Genomic DNA, 17,498 nt, shown 5'->3' with positions numbered 1-17,498 from the left:
AGAGGATATACAACAGCTCTGAAACAGCAGGAAGGCGCTCGGCATCGAGAACTGCCATCTACAATCGCCACTTCCCAGCAGACTGGTTCTGTGGGACAGAGGGGGAGAGGTACTGGGGGGTGGGGATACAGCATTGTAGCTAGGTCTGGCTTTTACTCTCCGCACTCGTCAGAACCACACAGTCTAAGGAGCAGCCATAAATCTGCCACTGTGTTCACGTTCATGGTCTGATTCACCCCAAGTTGAGCGCAAAATCTGTAGCCTCTACTTTGGATCACACAGGGAATCAGATGCTTCGACAACTTTAACCCATACTCCTCTTTTGGAAGTAGGCTTTAAAAATGTTATTAATGTAGATGGACGCACATCTCTGTGTTTCTGTAGAAATATATTTTTGACAAGGCAGAGTCATTACAAACATTCAAACAGGCGAAGGAGAAGCTAACAAATTACAAAACAGTAAGCCAGAGATCAAAAAGTTTATTAAAACAAAATAAAATAAAAAAATCAAGAATATTCTTTTGACAATGTAATACTGCATGACCTAACTCATTCACTTCTATTGGTTACCAAAAATGAAGGCAAAACTGAAAAAAATATTCTCTGGTGATGTACAATGAATCAGCCCTCATGGCCTTTACTCTCTCGCCTCCAAGACAGTTTTTTTCTTTTTCTGAAGTCATTAACATGGTCATAAAAATCGAGTGACCGTGTAAGTCCACAGTGTAGCCAGACCAAAAGGCACACCTCCACATCCCCCCTGAGTCTCAGCTAGAAGCCTGGGCCACGGGCTCCGCTTTGCCCATCTTCTTAGCTTTTTTGCTGGCCCCGTTAGATTGTGGAGGTTGCCCTGCCCTCTTCTTGCTGCCCTTCTGTTTTTGCTGTTGGATCCTCTCCTGCTTCTTCTGCAGGTACGACGCCATGTTGTCGAAGTTCACCTTGTACAGGTGCTGGAAGCGGCTCTCCACACCCACAGAGTCTGGCGGAGAACGACACGCGCAAAGTCAGACACACAACTGACAGCAAATCAAATCATGTTTGCACCAATTTGACAGGACAGGGCAATCTGAGCAAAGAAGTCGAGGGACGCATTCTAAACGGCAGATTAGATGACTAAAATAGCTTCTTTTTTTTGCACTTTCCAAACTCCTCCATTTGTCTTTACCCCATTTGCAGCCAGTCTTAATAAGATTTGACACCCACAATAATTCTCAATGCAGTATGTTTTTTTTTCGCTTTGCATTAAGCTTCCTGCTGGGACTCAACTGATTGATGCACAGTCCAGTTTGAGACCACAGGGACTTGATATGTGCATGTAGTCAGCGTGGTCACTCATGTTCACCTCCTAGTCACCTTTCCGTCATGTTTTTTGTTCTATAGCGATCAGGTCAGCCCTGCAGATACCCCATCTATGCTTGCTGCAGGAGAGGCTAGGTAGGAGAGGGGGAGTAATAAGTCCTAACCTTGGAGTGTGTCCCACCGGGCGCGTAAAACCTCCACAGCTCTCTGTAGCTCGATGTGCTCGACCTCACACTACGTTTGGAGAAACAAGAACAAGCAAACATGAGTTTACTCTCATAACAACATGTGAAGAGCAGCACACGTACAGGCACGCATGGAGTCATATATATCCACGTGTGTGTACCTTCCAGTGGTCCTGTGTGTGCGAGTACAGCAGGATAGGGTCGTCCCGGCTTTCCTGTAGGATCCATAGCCGTCCCTGAGGGTCAAAGGTCAGGTCCCATGCACAGTGGGGGAGGGTAAGTGTCTCTGCGGGCACAAGCTGTCCTTCTGTGCCCTTCTCCACCCGGAACAGCTGCACTGTGGGAACACTGATGCCACAGTGAAATTACATCACTGTTTCAAACTCTTCCCTCCCACAAGGCTATGCTTAAAGGCACTGCATTTCAAACTGTCTAAATCTTAACTCTCTAACTAACAAACATATAGAGAGAAGTGCTTCACTGCATGCGCTATTCACGAGACATTTACTCTTGCACTAACACGCACGCAAGCACAGAGCGATGGTTTGCTGCATATGCATAGTAATTACAACAATATACTAGATCATGTACTAGATCGTTACTCTTTCTATAAGTGGTCGGTTGCTTCATATGAAATCACACTGACACCTTAATCACTGCTTCAACAGATTCCATCTATGGAGCGATCCACATGCAGGGATGGAAGGCATGTTAAATCTCTCTTTCACCCAACCCCTTTTACCAATGCAAACATTAGCGCCACATATAAAACTCTGCCTGGGCCCCGTTCTTCCTGGAACTCACAGGAGTTAAACGGCTGCTGTTGATGGATTTATCAGGGGAAAGGGGAAGAGAACACTGACCTCTCACACAGAACCGCCACGTGACAGCCATCTGGAGAACTGGCGATCCTGCTGACGGCAAACCTCTGGACACGCAGGGAGAAAAGCGAGTGTGAGCAAGAATGTGACAGCCCTGGTGATGAGATGATCACCTTAGTAATTAGCGACCTTCCAGTGACCCGCTGCCACTGAATTTTAAGGTGAAAACCTTGCACCCTGTGGGATTGGGGAAAGAAAACAACACAGAACCCAGCAGAGGCGGCACTGTCAGTACTGTTGGCATTATTTCACCACTCACTAAAGAATGCTGGCCACCCAAACTATGTCAGTGACGGACAGGCCTAATTGTCGTAACACGTCTCCTTTCAAGGTTGACACAAATCAACTGAACCATGTCATTTGTATTTATATACTTGTCATTTTCAGTGATTGACAGAGATAAACCTGACTGTGTGAGCTGAACCTGCCTTGTGTGTATGTGTTCATTACTGACTGAGTCCCACTTCTCTGTGTCACTGACTGACATATACAGCTTTGGCGATGTAAACACACACACATACAAAATATGGGTGTGACCATGTTTACGTGCATTATTGTTTATATTTTTTATTTATGTTTTTTAGATTTTACCTCTTTTTCACCCAAGTTTAGTAGTCATGATTTATACATCTAAGCTCATCACCACCACAATGACAGCCGTTGGACCGACTCAGTAGCGTGGGGTGAGGCACGCAAAATCCTCTGTTACATCTTGTTACAAGCCTACTGCACCTACCACAACTAAGACGCTACAAGTCTCACAGTGCAGGAGGAGGCAAACACCATTGGAAAATAGGCGTGTTCCTACGATGCTATCTGAGTAACTCATAGGTACCCCACACAAGCCCCAGGGTGCCTACCTACCCACCCCTATCCCCAGTAGAGCGAAGCAAATTTATCCCATATGGGCTCCTGGTCATTGTCAGCAAATTACGAGCATGGTTTTATACCTGGGCCGCGCTTTTGCTGTCTGAGCCAATCGCGAGCCCTACGTTTTAGTGTTAAATATGCATTTTGCCACACATAAAGCAGGAGAGATGATATGGTGTTCACTACCAGCTCAGAGCAAGTAGTGGGACCACTTATACATACACTGTGGTTATTGGTACTCTCTGTTAAAACACGTGTGAATGGAGATAGAGAAAACGACCAGTAGAGGGTGCGATAGACTACTGGACGTATCACATCTGGTGGATGCTGACTGAAAAACTTCTGCTATCTCAATGAAACAAAGCAGCATTACATTCAAAGGCAATGAAAGAGCCACATGTCTGATCTGATTCTGCAACAATGAATAACACCGTCACCTTATCTCTTTCGACCAGTCAGTTAAGTTAGGAAGTAGAATGCTACAAATGAAGTGCATGTGATTGTTTACATTTGCAAGCCTTGGGACTGAGGTTAAGCCTGCTATGAACATGGGAGTAATTGCTAGCTCACTGCAAAGTGCTTAGAGTCCAGTAGTACTGTTGCACCATCAATAAAATGTATGTGTGGCGATGCAACAGCTGTGGACGCTGTTGATTGACTGAGCAGTCGAGCCAACAGAAGTGTGCACAGAAGTAGAACATAACATCCCCCATGTTACTGTAATTGTGGTGGCTCCCCGTTACATGTCCACTTCACATGTGTTTGAGCGACTGTCCTTACCTTGTCTGTGTCAGAGTCTGAGGGCTGTGTGACAATCAGTTCATTGAGGTTACAGCTCTGCAGGCGCCTCCCCGACTCGTACTCCCACAGCTGCACTGTCCCATCCTGCACACAACCACAACAACGCGAGAATCACACCAGGGACAAGCAGAGAGGTCACGCTTTCTCACAGCAAGAGCCCAGGCCATGGCCTTTCCCCTCTCTGGGAGAACTGCTGCAGGCCAGAACATCACCAATGGCAGATCCAAAACAAATGGTTGTGCTTTAAGAGCCAAAATTGAAAACAACCGAAAGAAAGGGAAGACCTAGTTAACACTAAAAGACATGTGTACATCACCTACAGCACTGAGCTGTGTCACTTAGTGTACACATCATACAAGGGGGGGGTTATATGCATGTCTGGTTCCATTATATTACACCACTGTACAGAGTTAATTTGCTTAGCAGAGGTCACTGCCCAAGATGAAAGGCACAGCTAATATTTCAAATATTACCCATTTACAGATGTAAAGCAACCTGGTACAGATGCCATGCTCAAGGTTAGAACCACAACAGCAGACACAGGATTTGAACCCGGGACTTTCTACGCTGGACTCATCTCAGCTACTACAGTATGGTTCTTCACCTTCAGCACCCAACACTCTTACCCCAGACCCCGAGAGCAGCCAGTGTGGGTATGCCGGAGGGACAAACAAACAGCTGACAAACCTACGGGCAAAGCAAAGGAAGACACACAACCGTTAAAAAGAGGACCAGTTCAAACAAATCACTGTATTTCTTTGCCACTTCAACGGCTCCCATTTCTGGGCCCAGCTTTGTGAGGGAAGACAGAATACAGGGGCACTCACTCCTGGTGCCCCAGGCAGAAGGACTGGATGTTGTAGGGTGACCTCAGAAAGCTGACCCGGATCTTCTCGTCACGGTCGGCTGTGATGACATACTTGTCGCCTGGACTCACAACCTGCAGTGGAGAAAGATAGTCCATAGTGACTGCTGCAGTCATGGACATACATACAGCACTATAGCCAGGGGATATAATGGCTAGGTCCATGACACCTGACTCTGTGCCATCGATGAGACACTCATGCCAAGCTGGGCTTGAGCCAGCGGTATTCATCATTCGTCACAGCACTGTGGCATCTCAACCAGACACAGGTCTGGAATGAGACTTGTGGACCACATATTTTTGACTGGTGGGATATTCATGTGCAAAAGGCTAATGGACCTGAGTGGCCCAATGTATGAAAAGTGTTTCATTCAATAATAGTTAGAGATTAAGAGTACATCTTAACATGAACTATTACTTACTCTTTAAAAATGTATATAATTAGCGCAGAACAATAATATGAATGCCTTGAATGAAGTCTTGTTATAAAAACTCTCTTACCAAGGCCAGCAACATGGAAAGATGTCCGAGTTTCAGATCACCTGGTCTCTGTGGCTCCAATACTGAGAAGGAGTACACATCACCAGACTTGTCTGCCACCAGAACCTGGTCTTCCGCGTGGGTGAAAGCCAGGGAGGTACATCTCCTTACTACCCACCTGCAGAGTGAGGTTGATTCGAACGCACATTGTCAATTATAACTGTACAGATGTGATGAAATCAAAGAGAGATGGTTTATTGCCGTACCATTACCTGGTACTGATGCACTCCCAGGATGGCTCGGTGCGGAAGAGAACGAGGCGTTTGTTGTCATCCGTTAGCGCAAGCAGCCTCCTCGAATTGGAGAAGGCAAACGCTAGAATTCTGTCGCTACCCTTTTCGTCCGATCCGCCTTCGGCGCTACCGGGGGAAAGCAAGCCGAAGCAGATTAACCACCTCATGTGTTGGGTTGCTCAAAGCATGCAGTAACATTTACAGAAACAGTGATAACATCACATATCATAACAAGCTACCCAACTAGCTAGACTGTAAACCTGAATTTCTCATCAAATCGAGCACCATCAACAGTCAGCTGGTTAGTTAACAACCAATGGTTTACCCTTTATCCTCGTTCTCTTTGGGTTTCTGCTCCGCTTTACTGCAGTCGTACACAAATGGCTCTCTAATGAACAAATATGGAACAGAAAAAAATCAGCATTTATCACCACTTGACATGAGCCAGACAAAGTAAATAATTCATTCGGTGTCACGTCCTCTTTTTACGTGGCCGTCTGCTAGTCATGTTAAGAATTGAATCGGCATGGCAGGTACTATCTATACGAACCTGTCATGTTTAATGTAAACGGAAATCAGATGTTTCCCACTGCTTAACGCTAAACTCTCTCCACCGGCTGCCAGAGACGCCATGGCTACTTTCACGTGGAGAGAATCGTGTCGCTTGTTTAATACGTCATCGAAATCGTAGTTCCATCTTTCACTGCAACACGTATTTTCTACAGATCTCAAAGTCTATTCAGTTCAGTGGTATTAGCAAGTTTAGATCTTGAGGAACTGCTTGCCTTTTCAGACAATCACGAGTGATTAGGTATTATACTACCGAATTATATATTCTCATAGGCAAACTTCATGTAGTAGAGGCGCATTCTCTTTGCGCTGATGTATTGTACTATCCCTATGTATTCATGCATTTTAGTGTGGCGTGAAATCATGAACAAATCATTTTATCATCCACAAAACACGAAATGTGCGTGGAATAAATATAATAAATATTTTGCGAAAAACATAATCTGCTAACATGCTTATTGACCAACAGGATATCACTGTTCTCTGTGCAAAACCCAGCGCCGATTGTTTTTCAGTGATGTCAATCATAACATCCATGAAATGATAACTTTTTACTGTTATTTCTACCACGCTACGGTTACTGCTCGGCGCAGTGCAGTGCTATATGCGCCTAGGCTTTAACCGCCTTGTCTTGAGGGGGCGTGTCGCTGATACTGAGTGAGGGACGCGGTTACGTAACGTGAAGTGGAATTGTACCCGACTGTGCAGGAGGGCACGGCGCCGGCATTGGTGACATTCATCAATGTAATGTACATTTTAAGATTTATAGCTGTATTTACAACGTATGCAGCCCTATTTGTTATTATTTTAACGACTGCGTTTCCTCCACAGCCGTGAATCAATTCTGTCGCGGATCCACTGACCTCTCCGAAGTGGTAACTTGCACAGTACTTCTGGCAATGTCATAATGTTGCAGAGTATTATCAAGGGGAGAGGAAAGTCTGGCGCTAGCTAACAAGTGGACGGCCTACCTGTCTGCGTTCGATCTATCAGCCGCATATAATTTAGCTTTCTGTGGATTGTGTCATCTGACGTTGTCAAACAACGAAATATTTGTTTTCCATTAATGCCAGCTGTTTTATGGCAGCTGGTGATTAAAAAATCCCATTGTCTGTATGCCTATAAAATGTATTTGTAGAGTTTCTAGTGAAAGTGCTTTGTTTATTACAGAAGGCGCATCATTTGTTTTACTACCGGGTTCCCGTTGTACTCAAAATGGTAGCTGAAAGGGGGAAGATCACTTAATTTTATCTGGAATTTGGATAAAAATTAGGTGACATAAGTCGTGCCTTAGTGTTCTTCGGGTCTGTGATTTCCCCATTACAATAATTTATTTTATTTATTTATTTTTTTAATTACGAAATTACTGTATAATACCTGCTTTTACGCTTTGTACCAAGAGGGGTGGAACTTAGGACCGAAGAATTTAAGTTCGTGTTTCCGAAGGGATCGTTTTAACAGCGTCAAGATGGCGGCCTCCATTCTCCGATTAGGTCGAGCTGGGTCCCTCAAGGTAACATAATGTCATTAATGTTACTGTCAAAATTATATGATTCTTTGTTATCATACTTGCTTGGTCTACTATACCTATGCTTAGGGTTTTATATCTGTGCACGCAAACATGTAACAGAGATATCGGCGTATTGGCTAAGTAGCTTAGCCTAACGTATCCACTTGCTGCTGTCTTGCTATCCTCAAAACTACGAAAATGTATCCGTTATATTTTGTCAGCTAGGTACCTTAGTATTGTAGAATATATTGCACAACAAGTGCAATCATTTTTATTTGATATTTGTGCCAGCTGTACATTTGTCCGAATAATGCGTCGACTCGTCTAAATGGTGTCTTCGGCCGACTCGGGCAGTTACCGAGATAACGTTAAGCTGCAAGGCCATTACGGTTACACGCGGCTCAGACCGGGAGTAGGGAAGATTCATTTAACGCCACTTAAAAAAAAGTGCTACTTCCAAAAGTATAAAGGCAACCATTTCACCTATTTTTCGGTATTCGAATGGCGGCATAAATGCTCACATTTTCAGATGTTTGCAGTCGTGCGTTAAAACGCATATATGAATGGAGTTTAGGTTTTGCTGGCTATATTTTCCAAAGTTTAGTTATGAATTTTTTTTTTTAATGACCTAATTTGGTTTAGTAAAAAATTAATAAATAAATGGAGAAACGATCAAAATGTGTAAGATAGGGAAGGTGAGAGCATCACAAGCTTTCAATGTGTGTGTGATATTTTATTTCATCTCGCCTTTATTTAACCAGAGTAGTGTCACTAAATTCAAAACCTCCTTTGCAAGAGAGACCTGGCAAGATGAACAGCAGTACAGTGTACACGATATATAAAAATATTTTACACAATGCACAACACATACAGTGAAGGCAATACAAAAACATATTAAATTGATATTAAATTCAAATGCAATTTTGAAATTGAATCTAATGTGTTTTTTGGGGATGCTGTGGGTCTTCTGTTTAGTGTGTGCAGCTGGAAAGCTGGAGCACCTTGAGAAGGGCACCTGCTGCTGCACTCTGCACCAAATCTGGAGATCCCAAGAAACCAGCGAAAAAGACGAGCATTAGTAAGTTGTAGCCCTTTAATTTGAACCATTTTGCTTTCTTCTTTTATTTTACAGATTTACCCTTTTGCTATATATTCTTATTGTAAAGATAAGAGAATTTTCGAAGGAAGATTGTGCAAACAGTGATACAAGCACCTTGGGTTACTTATGTAGGGAAAGAAGCTATTTTTATATGATTTAGTTATACTAAAATAGATTTTTCTGCCTTTTGTACCAATGCTAAGAGACATGAAGTGCTCTGTAGGTCTTTGGGTTGTGTTTAGATTTTTGCCAATCAGGTGTCAGTGCTTTCTAAGTAATAACATTGCACCATCAGCGAGAGGAGGAAGACACGTTTACCGTCCCTTACAATTTGACCTAGTACGCTAAAAATGAAGACTCTAGAAGGCTGAGAAGTGTTCCTGTCCAGTATTATGGAGTTCTGGAATGCGACCCAAGCAAAGGAAGATATTACCCCCAAGCCCAGGACTCTGTGGTCTGAATGACAACCCAGCAGTGATCTGAAGAATGAAGTGAATGATTAATCCCATAGTTGCTGTTTCAGGAAAGCAGAAGAAGGGAAGCTATGAAGTTGTGAAGTTTCAGGGAGGTTATGAAGATCTTTCCAGATCACCTGAGCACTGCCTCCATGGAGCATCTCCCTCCCTCCCAGTGCAGTTTACGGATGGAAACGCTATAACCCTAAAAATGGGTGTGGAAAGAAGCAAGGAGAAACCAAATGTGTGTACATCCAGTTACCTAAATGTCTGATTAATTTGTAGCATCTTTTCTTCCACATCTATTGAAGATGACTCAAGCAGGCATCTTTTTTTTACCTGTTGCAATGAGCTGATAGGGAGAAGTCCTCAAGGAGATGGATATGTTAAGTATCAGCTGAGGTCTTAAACTGTGAAGATGTCCTAGTTTTTCCACCTTGTCCAGCCCAAAACAGGGCTTGAAGTACCTTTCGGAAAAGACCAGATTAAATGTATTCAATTAAAGAAAAACTGTCAAGTACCTGCCTTCGCTTACACTGCTGTGGCCGTTTTTGAAACAATGATTTCCTTCACTGCAAACAAGACTGCAGCGGTTGCCACTGAAGATCTTCCAGAAGTTTCTGCAGTTGCTGTGTGACATTAAAACGGAGGCTAATTGTGAAACACAAGTCAAACGATATCCATGAAGACAACACTGGAAGCGTAGAAGGAATGACACGATTGATGTAATTCCGACGGTCTCCAAGGCCAGACAAGCCATTAAGGTCACTTCAGAGAATGTGAAGACCTAGAAGAGCTTTTTTTTTTTTTCTTTTTCCATTTCTGAATCCTGCAGAACATCATCCAGCCAGACTCCTATCAAACCTTTATCGACACATGGAGGCCTTTCACCCCATCACACTGAAAATAAAGTTCAGAGTAGCCCAGCATTGAATACTCCCAAAAGTCTGGCCCGCCTGTGGTTAAAGTAGACTTCATTCCTGGGAGTTGGGGAAACCAAGGAAGATTTGGAGAGGAGCACTGATTATAGGATACAGAACTCCAAGGAAAACAGATGCCACTAAGCTTGGGAAAACGTCATTTATTTCAGCCAAAGGGGATGAAGAACTGTGCAGAAGTGTTCAGTCTGAATGTAGCCAACAGGAGCAGTTTGAACAGAGACAATGAAAGAAGTGGCTGCCCTCCACCTTTGGTGGTAGCAGTTGAAGATTAGATCTTTCAATGCAAAGAGGATGAATGAAGTAAAATTTCCTGGAAGTCGAAGTATTAACTCAACAGAAGTGTTAGTGTCTCTTGAGCATTGAATGGTTATTGTTTTTTCTACTTGCCTCAAAGAAATATTGTTGTCAGCTTTATGGTACTAATTAGAATGTTTGTATTTTTATAGTGGAAATTGGAAACTTTTTATAAAATGGCAGCTTTCATTTTTTAAAATGGCTTCTTTTCCTGAAATATATAACCCTATACTAGTCAGTGTACTGGTGCTGGTATCACCATTTTTACAATCCAACTCATTATGGCAGGTGTAAATTAGTACTTCACTTCTGGATATGGATACTTTTGGATGTTGTGTAACTTAACTGAAACCCAATGAAATTGCATTTTGAATGTTTTATTGCCATGTTTTACAACTGTTACAGTATTACATGGCAATTTGTTGTTTCTAGTTTGTTTTCCAGTGCGTATTGTCTTACTGGTTAAATGCATTATTTTAAAACTATACATTAAAAGGGCTTTAATTTGCTTTTCTGAAGGTACCAATAAACAGGCTTCCCGTTGATACTATGAGTACAATCAATGGTGTGTGGCAAGTGAATTTGGGAAAAATGTGACATTCGGTTGTGATAGTAAACGGGTTGATGTTAATGGGGTTATCTGTAATGCTGTTCATCTCCAAGAATTGGCAGTACAAGATTCTTCGGCCAGTGTGATGTCATCTGTGATATTTTGTCTAATTGTATAAAACGGTGCAGTTTTTATTTTAACCTTGTTTTAATAAACGTATGTAGGCATTTTCTGTCTTACTGAAATGTCAAGTTGAAATTAAAGAGTACCAGTTTTGTCCATTATTGCATTTTTCCACCATGTTAAAAGCTAATGATACAACAAAGCTAATGAACAACATATATTGTGAGAATTTTCAGCCAAGTTGTAATGCCCTTTAAAAAGTTGACATTTTGTCTAACCTGGTTCATTGGTGGGGGGATTGGGCAGGGCTGGTGGGTCCCAGTGAGTCTCTTTCACTTATTGTAAAACTAGAATTGTTTGTGGCTACTGCGTTTGGCCAGATGGCGGGGGAGGCCAGGGTTCAGTCTTTGATTTAACTCAAAATTTCACCACTTTTGAAACATACACTTTACAGCACAGAATGACAGACATGGAAGCTCTGTGTAGTTCAGTTTCAAGCAAGAGTTACAGACCGGTGTCACACAATGTGTCTTTGATGGGTACATGGCTTCACTAAAGCTAAGATAACAAGAGGGCTACTACCAGGTCTGTACCGGTGTTTGTGGGAGCTAGTTAATGTTGAAACATTACCACAAATAATTTAAAGTAGTTTAGCTAGCAGTTTTGAGTTTGGAGTGAATTAATGTGTTTGGAGAGACTTGATGCACTTATGAATATCTTGCTAACTGTTGTGCTGTCAGGTTACAATATTGGGTTTAATAAAGAGCTAGATGACAGTTTTTAATATTGTGTATATTATGAAAATATTGTCAGAATGTTAACCAAAGGCTGAGCAAGCTGAGTACCAATGGAGCTGCATTTTGTTTACTTTCAAGACATTCAAAGTGACAGCAATAGTAAAGACAATTTGAAAGACTATGTTTTGTGACATATAAATTTTATCAAATTGTTATTTGTAGAAAATGAATTGCTCATCAGCATTTTTGCTCTGTTTCATGGTATCTTTGGTGTACCTGAATGTGACTGAAGGCATTGCATACTGAGTGATTAGTGTGTTAGTGAGATGTACAAATATCTTATGCTATAGCCACAGATGTTACCTAAGCATATCTAAGCTTGAGAACTATCCTCAGATGTACTCGGGTGTTTCTTTCATCTTCATTTTTAATTAAGTGCTCTTAATGAGCACTACACCGTGCTTAGTTTGATCAAACTGAATGCTGCAGTTATTATTGTATTTATCTAGCTAACTAGTTACACATAGCTATTGCAGGTTTCTGAAGTTTCCAAAAGAAAAAAACAGAACAGGTGACAAAAAATAGTTTCAGTGGGTACTACCAACAGGGTGCGGGACCATTAATATTTTGTATTATACCAGTGGGAAGTCCATGTAATTTTAGTCCACAGAGTTGTAGCATGTGAACACAGATCTCTTAATCACTCTTATTTGATTTAAGCAGTAGCATTTTAGCTACCCAACAGGAAACAGATACTTTTGTAGTCCCCCACATGATCCTTCTAGATAAACAGCAGATAGTCTCTTGATTTCCAGTAAAATGAGAAGGCAAGGCATGGTGCACTTCAGCATGTTAGTAAAGGAGAGGTTTTATCTGAAAAGATGAAAATTGGAACCCACACAGGGGCATTTTACCAGCCTAGATGTGTACAGGTCCTCGATTACCCAATTATAATGTGATGTAACTGGTCCAGGTCTAGTAGAGATGGCCTGAGAGAAACAACAGCAGAGTTGTTGCTGAAGAACATTTAGTCCCCAGTAATGTTAAGGATGTCATTTGAATACTTTCAACGGTTATTTAATAGATTTGCACATATTTTTCATATCACAGCCATATGTTGTGGCATGTCTTCCTGTTAACGGTGAAAGCACTAAAGTGTAGGTTGCTCCAGTGTTGTGCCAGGGGACGCCCTCCAGATCTCTGGGTGAGCTGTTGGAGCCACCGGGTGAGTTGTCTGTCCTGTGATGTTGGGTGATCGCCGTGGGGGACGAACGGTTCGAGCGCGATGGGTAATTCAATGATCTACATGATATAAATGAATAAATCTCGTCTGCTTACCCCCCCCTCCTCCCCGCCCTAGAGAAGGAAAAGACCAAGGCCAAAACCTACTTTGATATTGAAAAGCTCATGCAACACCGGACATATGTGGAGTTTCCCAAGAAAGAAGCAGCGGGTGCGCAAACCGTAGCAGGCACCGCCGCTGCCACCGAGCCCGCAGCGCCCGCTGCCGAACCTGCTGTGCCTGTTGCCGAGCCAGTCGTTGCCGCCGTCGCTGCCGAAGCCCCTGCTGCAGCAGAGGCCCCCGTCGCTGACGTTGCCGCTCCAATAGTCGACTCCGCTCCTCCCGTTGTCGACTCTGCCGCGCCCATAGCTGAACCCGTTGTCTCTGCTGAAGCAGCACCTGCAGCCCCTGAAGTTGCTGCCACCGCAGAAGTTGTCGCTGAAGCTGCTCCAGAAGTTGCTGCAGCTGCCCCTGAAGTTGTGGCAGAAGTTGCCACAGAAGCAGCCCCAGAAGTTGCTGCAGCTGCCCCTGAAGTTGCAGCAGAAGTTGCCACAGAAGCAGCCCCAGAAGTTGTGCCTGAAGCCGCTCCAGAAGTTGCCGCTGAAGCTGCTCCAGAAGTTGCTGCCGCCACCCCTGAAGTTGCAGCAGAAGTTGCCACAGAAGCAGCCCCAGAAGTTGCTGCAGCTGCCCCTGAAGTTGCAGCAGAAGTTGCCACAGAAGCAGCCCCTGACGTTGCAGCAGAAGTTGCCACAGAAGCAGCCCCTGAAGTTGCAGCAGAAGTTGCCACAGAAGCAGCCCCAGAAGTTGCTGCAGCTGCCCCTGAAGTTGCAGCAGAAGTTGCCACAGAAGCAGCCCCAGAAGTTGCTGCAGCTGCCCCTGAAGCCACTCCAGAAGTTGCCGCTGAAGCAGCTCCAGAAGTTGCTGCAGAAGTTGTCCCTGAAGCAGTCCCAGAAGTTGCCGCTGCAGCTGCCCCTGAAGCAGCCCCAGAAGTTGCCGCTGCAGCTGCCCCTGAAGCAGCCCCAGAAGTTGCCGCTGAAGCTGCCCCGGAAGTTGCCGCCGAAGCAGACCCTGAAGCTGCCCCAGAAGTTGCTGTGGAAGCTGCTCCGGAAGTTGCTGCGGAAGCAGTACCTGAAGCTGCCCCAGAAGTTGCCGTGGAAGCAGCCCCAGAAGTTGCTGCAGAAGCTGTCCCTGAATCTGTCCCGGAAACTGCCTCAGAAGCGGCAGCTGAGGTTGCTGCTGAGGCTGTAGTTGCTGCGGCTGCTGAAGCAGCTGCAGAAGCTGCTCCTGCTGTGAGCTCTGAGGAGCTGGTAGACCCAGCTCCTGTGGTGGCTGAAGCTGCAGGAGAGGAGCTTCAGGCAGAGGCCCCAGCTGAAGCCGTGGAGTCGCCTGAGGGTACACACCACACCCCTTTAACCCTTCTCTTTCCTCTGTGGACCCCCACAGCCAGCCATATGTCCATTCCATGTTGCATTAAAGTTTCCAGATTACAAAAGCGTAATACCTTTTTACGTTACGCATAGCCTCTTTATTTTATGTCATTTTATTTATGCATAACACATTTGCTTTAGCTTTAACCCTGCTCAACATCATTGTTGCCATGTAGCGCCACACACATGCACACACACTCAGGGGCACTTTGGGTCCTGCTGATGACTTATATTTAGTTGCTGAAACATGTGAAATAATGCATGCTTGCACTGCATCCATCTGTTCCATAACATCAGCATCATCATGCTTGCAAAGATCCTCTTTGGTAATTTGCACTTATCTGCCTGCACGCCTGCTTGGCTATGGAATGGCTCTGCTTTGCCAAGATCTTTTGCATCACCTCCACTCTGGGCAGTGCCTACTTTCATTTCTTTTCATTTGTCTCCACCTGTTCCAATTTCTCTTCCTATCACCTCTTTTGCCCTCACAAGCCCACGATACAGTGTGGAGATTTTGACAAGACTTATACCAAACTTGTGCTTTTATTTTCCCTCCCCCGACCCTCTCCTCTACTACTTTCCTGCCTCTCTCTTTTGAGATGGCCACTGACCCTAAAAAAATGACATCTTGGAGGCGAGTTTGCGTTGGAATCTTCAAAAGGTCTCAAAGTCTTGCTCATCTCCACTCCCAGTTATAATAAAATCTGATCAAAATATATTTTGGTATAATTACTGTTGTATCAGTGCTTGTACGTGTTGAAGATAGTGGTAATGGGTTAAAGGTACAAGATGTTACATGTGTTCAAGTTAAGACTTAAGGTTACAGTGAAGACGAGCTCTGGTGGGTATTTTTCTCTGGGAATATGCTCACCTGTCTCTTGCCCCTGTTTGAGGTGCAAAGCTGGGAGCTACCAGCAAAAACAGCTGCTGGGAGTGATTGAGATCTGTGGAGGGCTCTTTGGTTTCCAATACTCTGCTCTCATTTTCTCTCCTTTCTCCCTCGAGCACTGTCTCCCACCTTGGGAGTCGCATGATGTCATTTACCAGTAATTCACTTTGTCAATGGAGGTCCCTCTTGTTTGGTGGTGTGTGATGACTTGAAATGTCTGACTTTTTTTTTTTTTTTTACATCGGTGACTTATGCACTCAGTGTGTTTGAGTTTACATGCTGTTGGTGTGTGTAATGCAGAGGTCTTGAGGGAAAACCTATTTAACCACCTATTCAAAGTGTTGTCTGGGTAACGAAAGCATAATTATTCATTTTGAGAAATAGAACAACCCTGCTTTGAGCAAAGGAGAAAGCTCAGCACTCAGTTGTGCCATGAGCTGAACACTTAACTTTTAAGTGTTCTTTTAAGCACTGTATGGAATGTGAAGCCTAGCAGGGGTACTCACTGCAGCTTGATAGTCTGTTTGCCCAGTCCACATCCTTTTACCCTGTAAATACCTACTGTATCTTCTCCCAGGTACTGTGTTTGTGCATGAGGGTTTAGTAAATGGAGTCTTTTGATTTTTATTGCTTTTGTTCATCCCACATGTATTAAACATCTGCACATGGATACGTGGTCTGAAACCCTGAGAGTGAATGGGGAGTAATTTTTTCTTTGACTCTCAGCTCAACTGGACCCGATACAGAAACTCTTCCTGGACAAGATCCGCGAGTACTCCGCCAAGAGCAAGTGAGTTGCACTGCCATTGCTCCCTCTTCTCTCGGTCTCCCCACCACCCCATTACTGTCCTCTATCCTCTCTGTTACACCCTAGAATCTCATTATTTAATCTTGTATAATTCAGTCAGCCCCCCCCTCCCCACACCCCCAAAACTATGATGTACAATATATCAGGAGTTGCCCTTCAGTATTTGACGACAATATGCTGACCAGTTCTGACTAGCTGTTGTAAAGTTTATGGAAGAAGTGTGTTGGTTCTCTGTGTGATGTGGTGAGTCCAGATCAGAGATTAGTGTCGCTGACTGATGGAAGCCACAGAGTAACTGTTTTGGTATTTTTAGCCTTTCTCAAACACTCACAAAACCAGTCTCGTCTTTCCTTCACTGGTTCCCACTCATCTTCCTCGCTGCTTGTTGTTTAAAACCCTATTTCTCCTCCTCCTCGCAGGTCGACAGGTGGGCTGGTCGATGCAGGCCCAGAGTATCAGAAGAACCTGTCTGAGGAGATGACCAAGCTTCAGCGGTTGTACGGTGGTGGGGACCTCACCAAGTTCCCAGAATTCAAGTTCGCTGGTGAGTTGAAACTGGGTTCTAGAGTAGGCTATGGATAGGCATTTCATCGGAGGATTTCTTCCAATAGTGTTTTTAGATCATTTTTGGAGGTTATTTAGTGGTTGGAGAGTGAGCCTTCATGAAGCCTTGCCTAACTGTTTCGTGCTGTCATGTCAAGGTTGTACCCTTGTAGATGCATTGGTTAAAGGTATGAGACCTAAGTTGTTTCATTCATTTTTGGACAGTGCAGGAATGAATTGTAGCTGACCCCCAGGCATGTTTGAATTACAAAAACAGCTAAAACTGTCCAGTCTAGTGAGTGGACTTCCTTCTTCCTGTTAACAGATCCATCATTAAAAAGGTTTATATCATGCAGGTTTATATAATCACACCTAGCTGTCATGGTAAATTTTAATTTCAGCGTTAACACAGCACTCTCTGACTTTTCTCTTTCCAGAGCCCAAGTTCGATGACGCCGCCCCCAAGTGAAGATCATCAGTCAACACTTTTGGCGTGTCTTTTTTCGTGTCAGTACTGTTAGGTAAAAGATGTCTAATAAAGGGGTACAATGCCAGAAGCATTTTCTCCATCTGTGAGTCATCTGTTTGCCTAATAA

General features: G+C 43.9%; 2 protein-coding genes across 2 annotated transcripts; one reads left to right on the top strand and one right to left on the bottom strand.

Moving 5' to 3' along the window:
- Nucleotides 1-705: 705 nt before the first annotated feature.
- wdr4 (WD repeat domain 4) lies at nucleotides 706-6,307 on the bottom strand. The gene is made up of 11 exons (XM_036545891.1): nucleotides 6,225-6,307; nucleotides 6,000-6,062; nucleotides 5,654-5,800; nucleotides 5,403-5,559; nucleotides 4,864-4,976; nucleotides 4,663-4,723; nucleotides 4,016-4,120; nucleotides 2,348-2,412; nucleotides 1,646-1,832; nucleotides 1,464-1,533; nucleotides 706-979 (listed from the first exon to the last, which is right to left on the bottom strand). Exons 1-11 carry the CDS (start codon nucleotides 6,305-6,307, stop codon nucleotides 768-770), a joined length of 1,263 nt encoding a protein of 420 aa, XP_036401784.1. The 3' UTR covers nucleotides 706-767.
- A 594-nt stretch (nucleotides 6,308-6,901) lies between these two features.
- On the top strand, nucleotides 6,902-17,456 carry LOC118788871 (ATP synthase-coupling factor 6, mitochondrial-like). The gene is made up of 7 exons (XM_036545044.1): nucleotides 6,902-6,988; nucleotides 7,076-7,119; nucleotides 7,645-7,757; nucleotides 8,730-8,832; nucleotides 16,278-16,341; nucleotides 16,779-16,903; nucleotides 17,340-17,456. The coding sequence occupies exons 3-7, from the start codon at nucleotides 7,713-7,715 to the stop codon at nucleotides 17,369-17,371; spliced, it is 369 nt and encodes a 122-aa protein (XP_036400937.1). The 5' UTR covers nucleotides 6,902-6,988; nucleotides 7,076-7,119; nucleotides 7,645-7,712; the 3' UTR covers nucleotides 17,372-17,456.
- Nucleotides 17,457-17,498: the final 42 nt, after the last annotated feature.

This window comes from Megalops cyprinoides, chromosome 14 (assembly GCF_013368585.1).
Source record: "Megalops cyprinoides isolate fMegCyp1 chromosome 14, fMegCyp1.pri, whole genome shotgun sequence".
Classification (NCBI taxonomy): Eukaryota; Metazoa; Chordata; class Actinopteri; order Elopiformes; family Megalopidae; genus Megalops; species Megalops cyprinoides.
The sequence above is the reverse complement of the archived record's forward strand: the minus strand, read 5'-3'. Positions and strand labels throughout refer to the sequence as shown.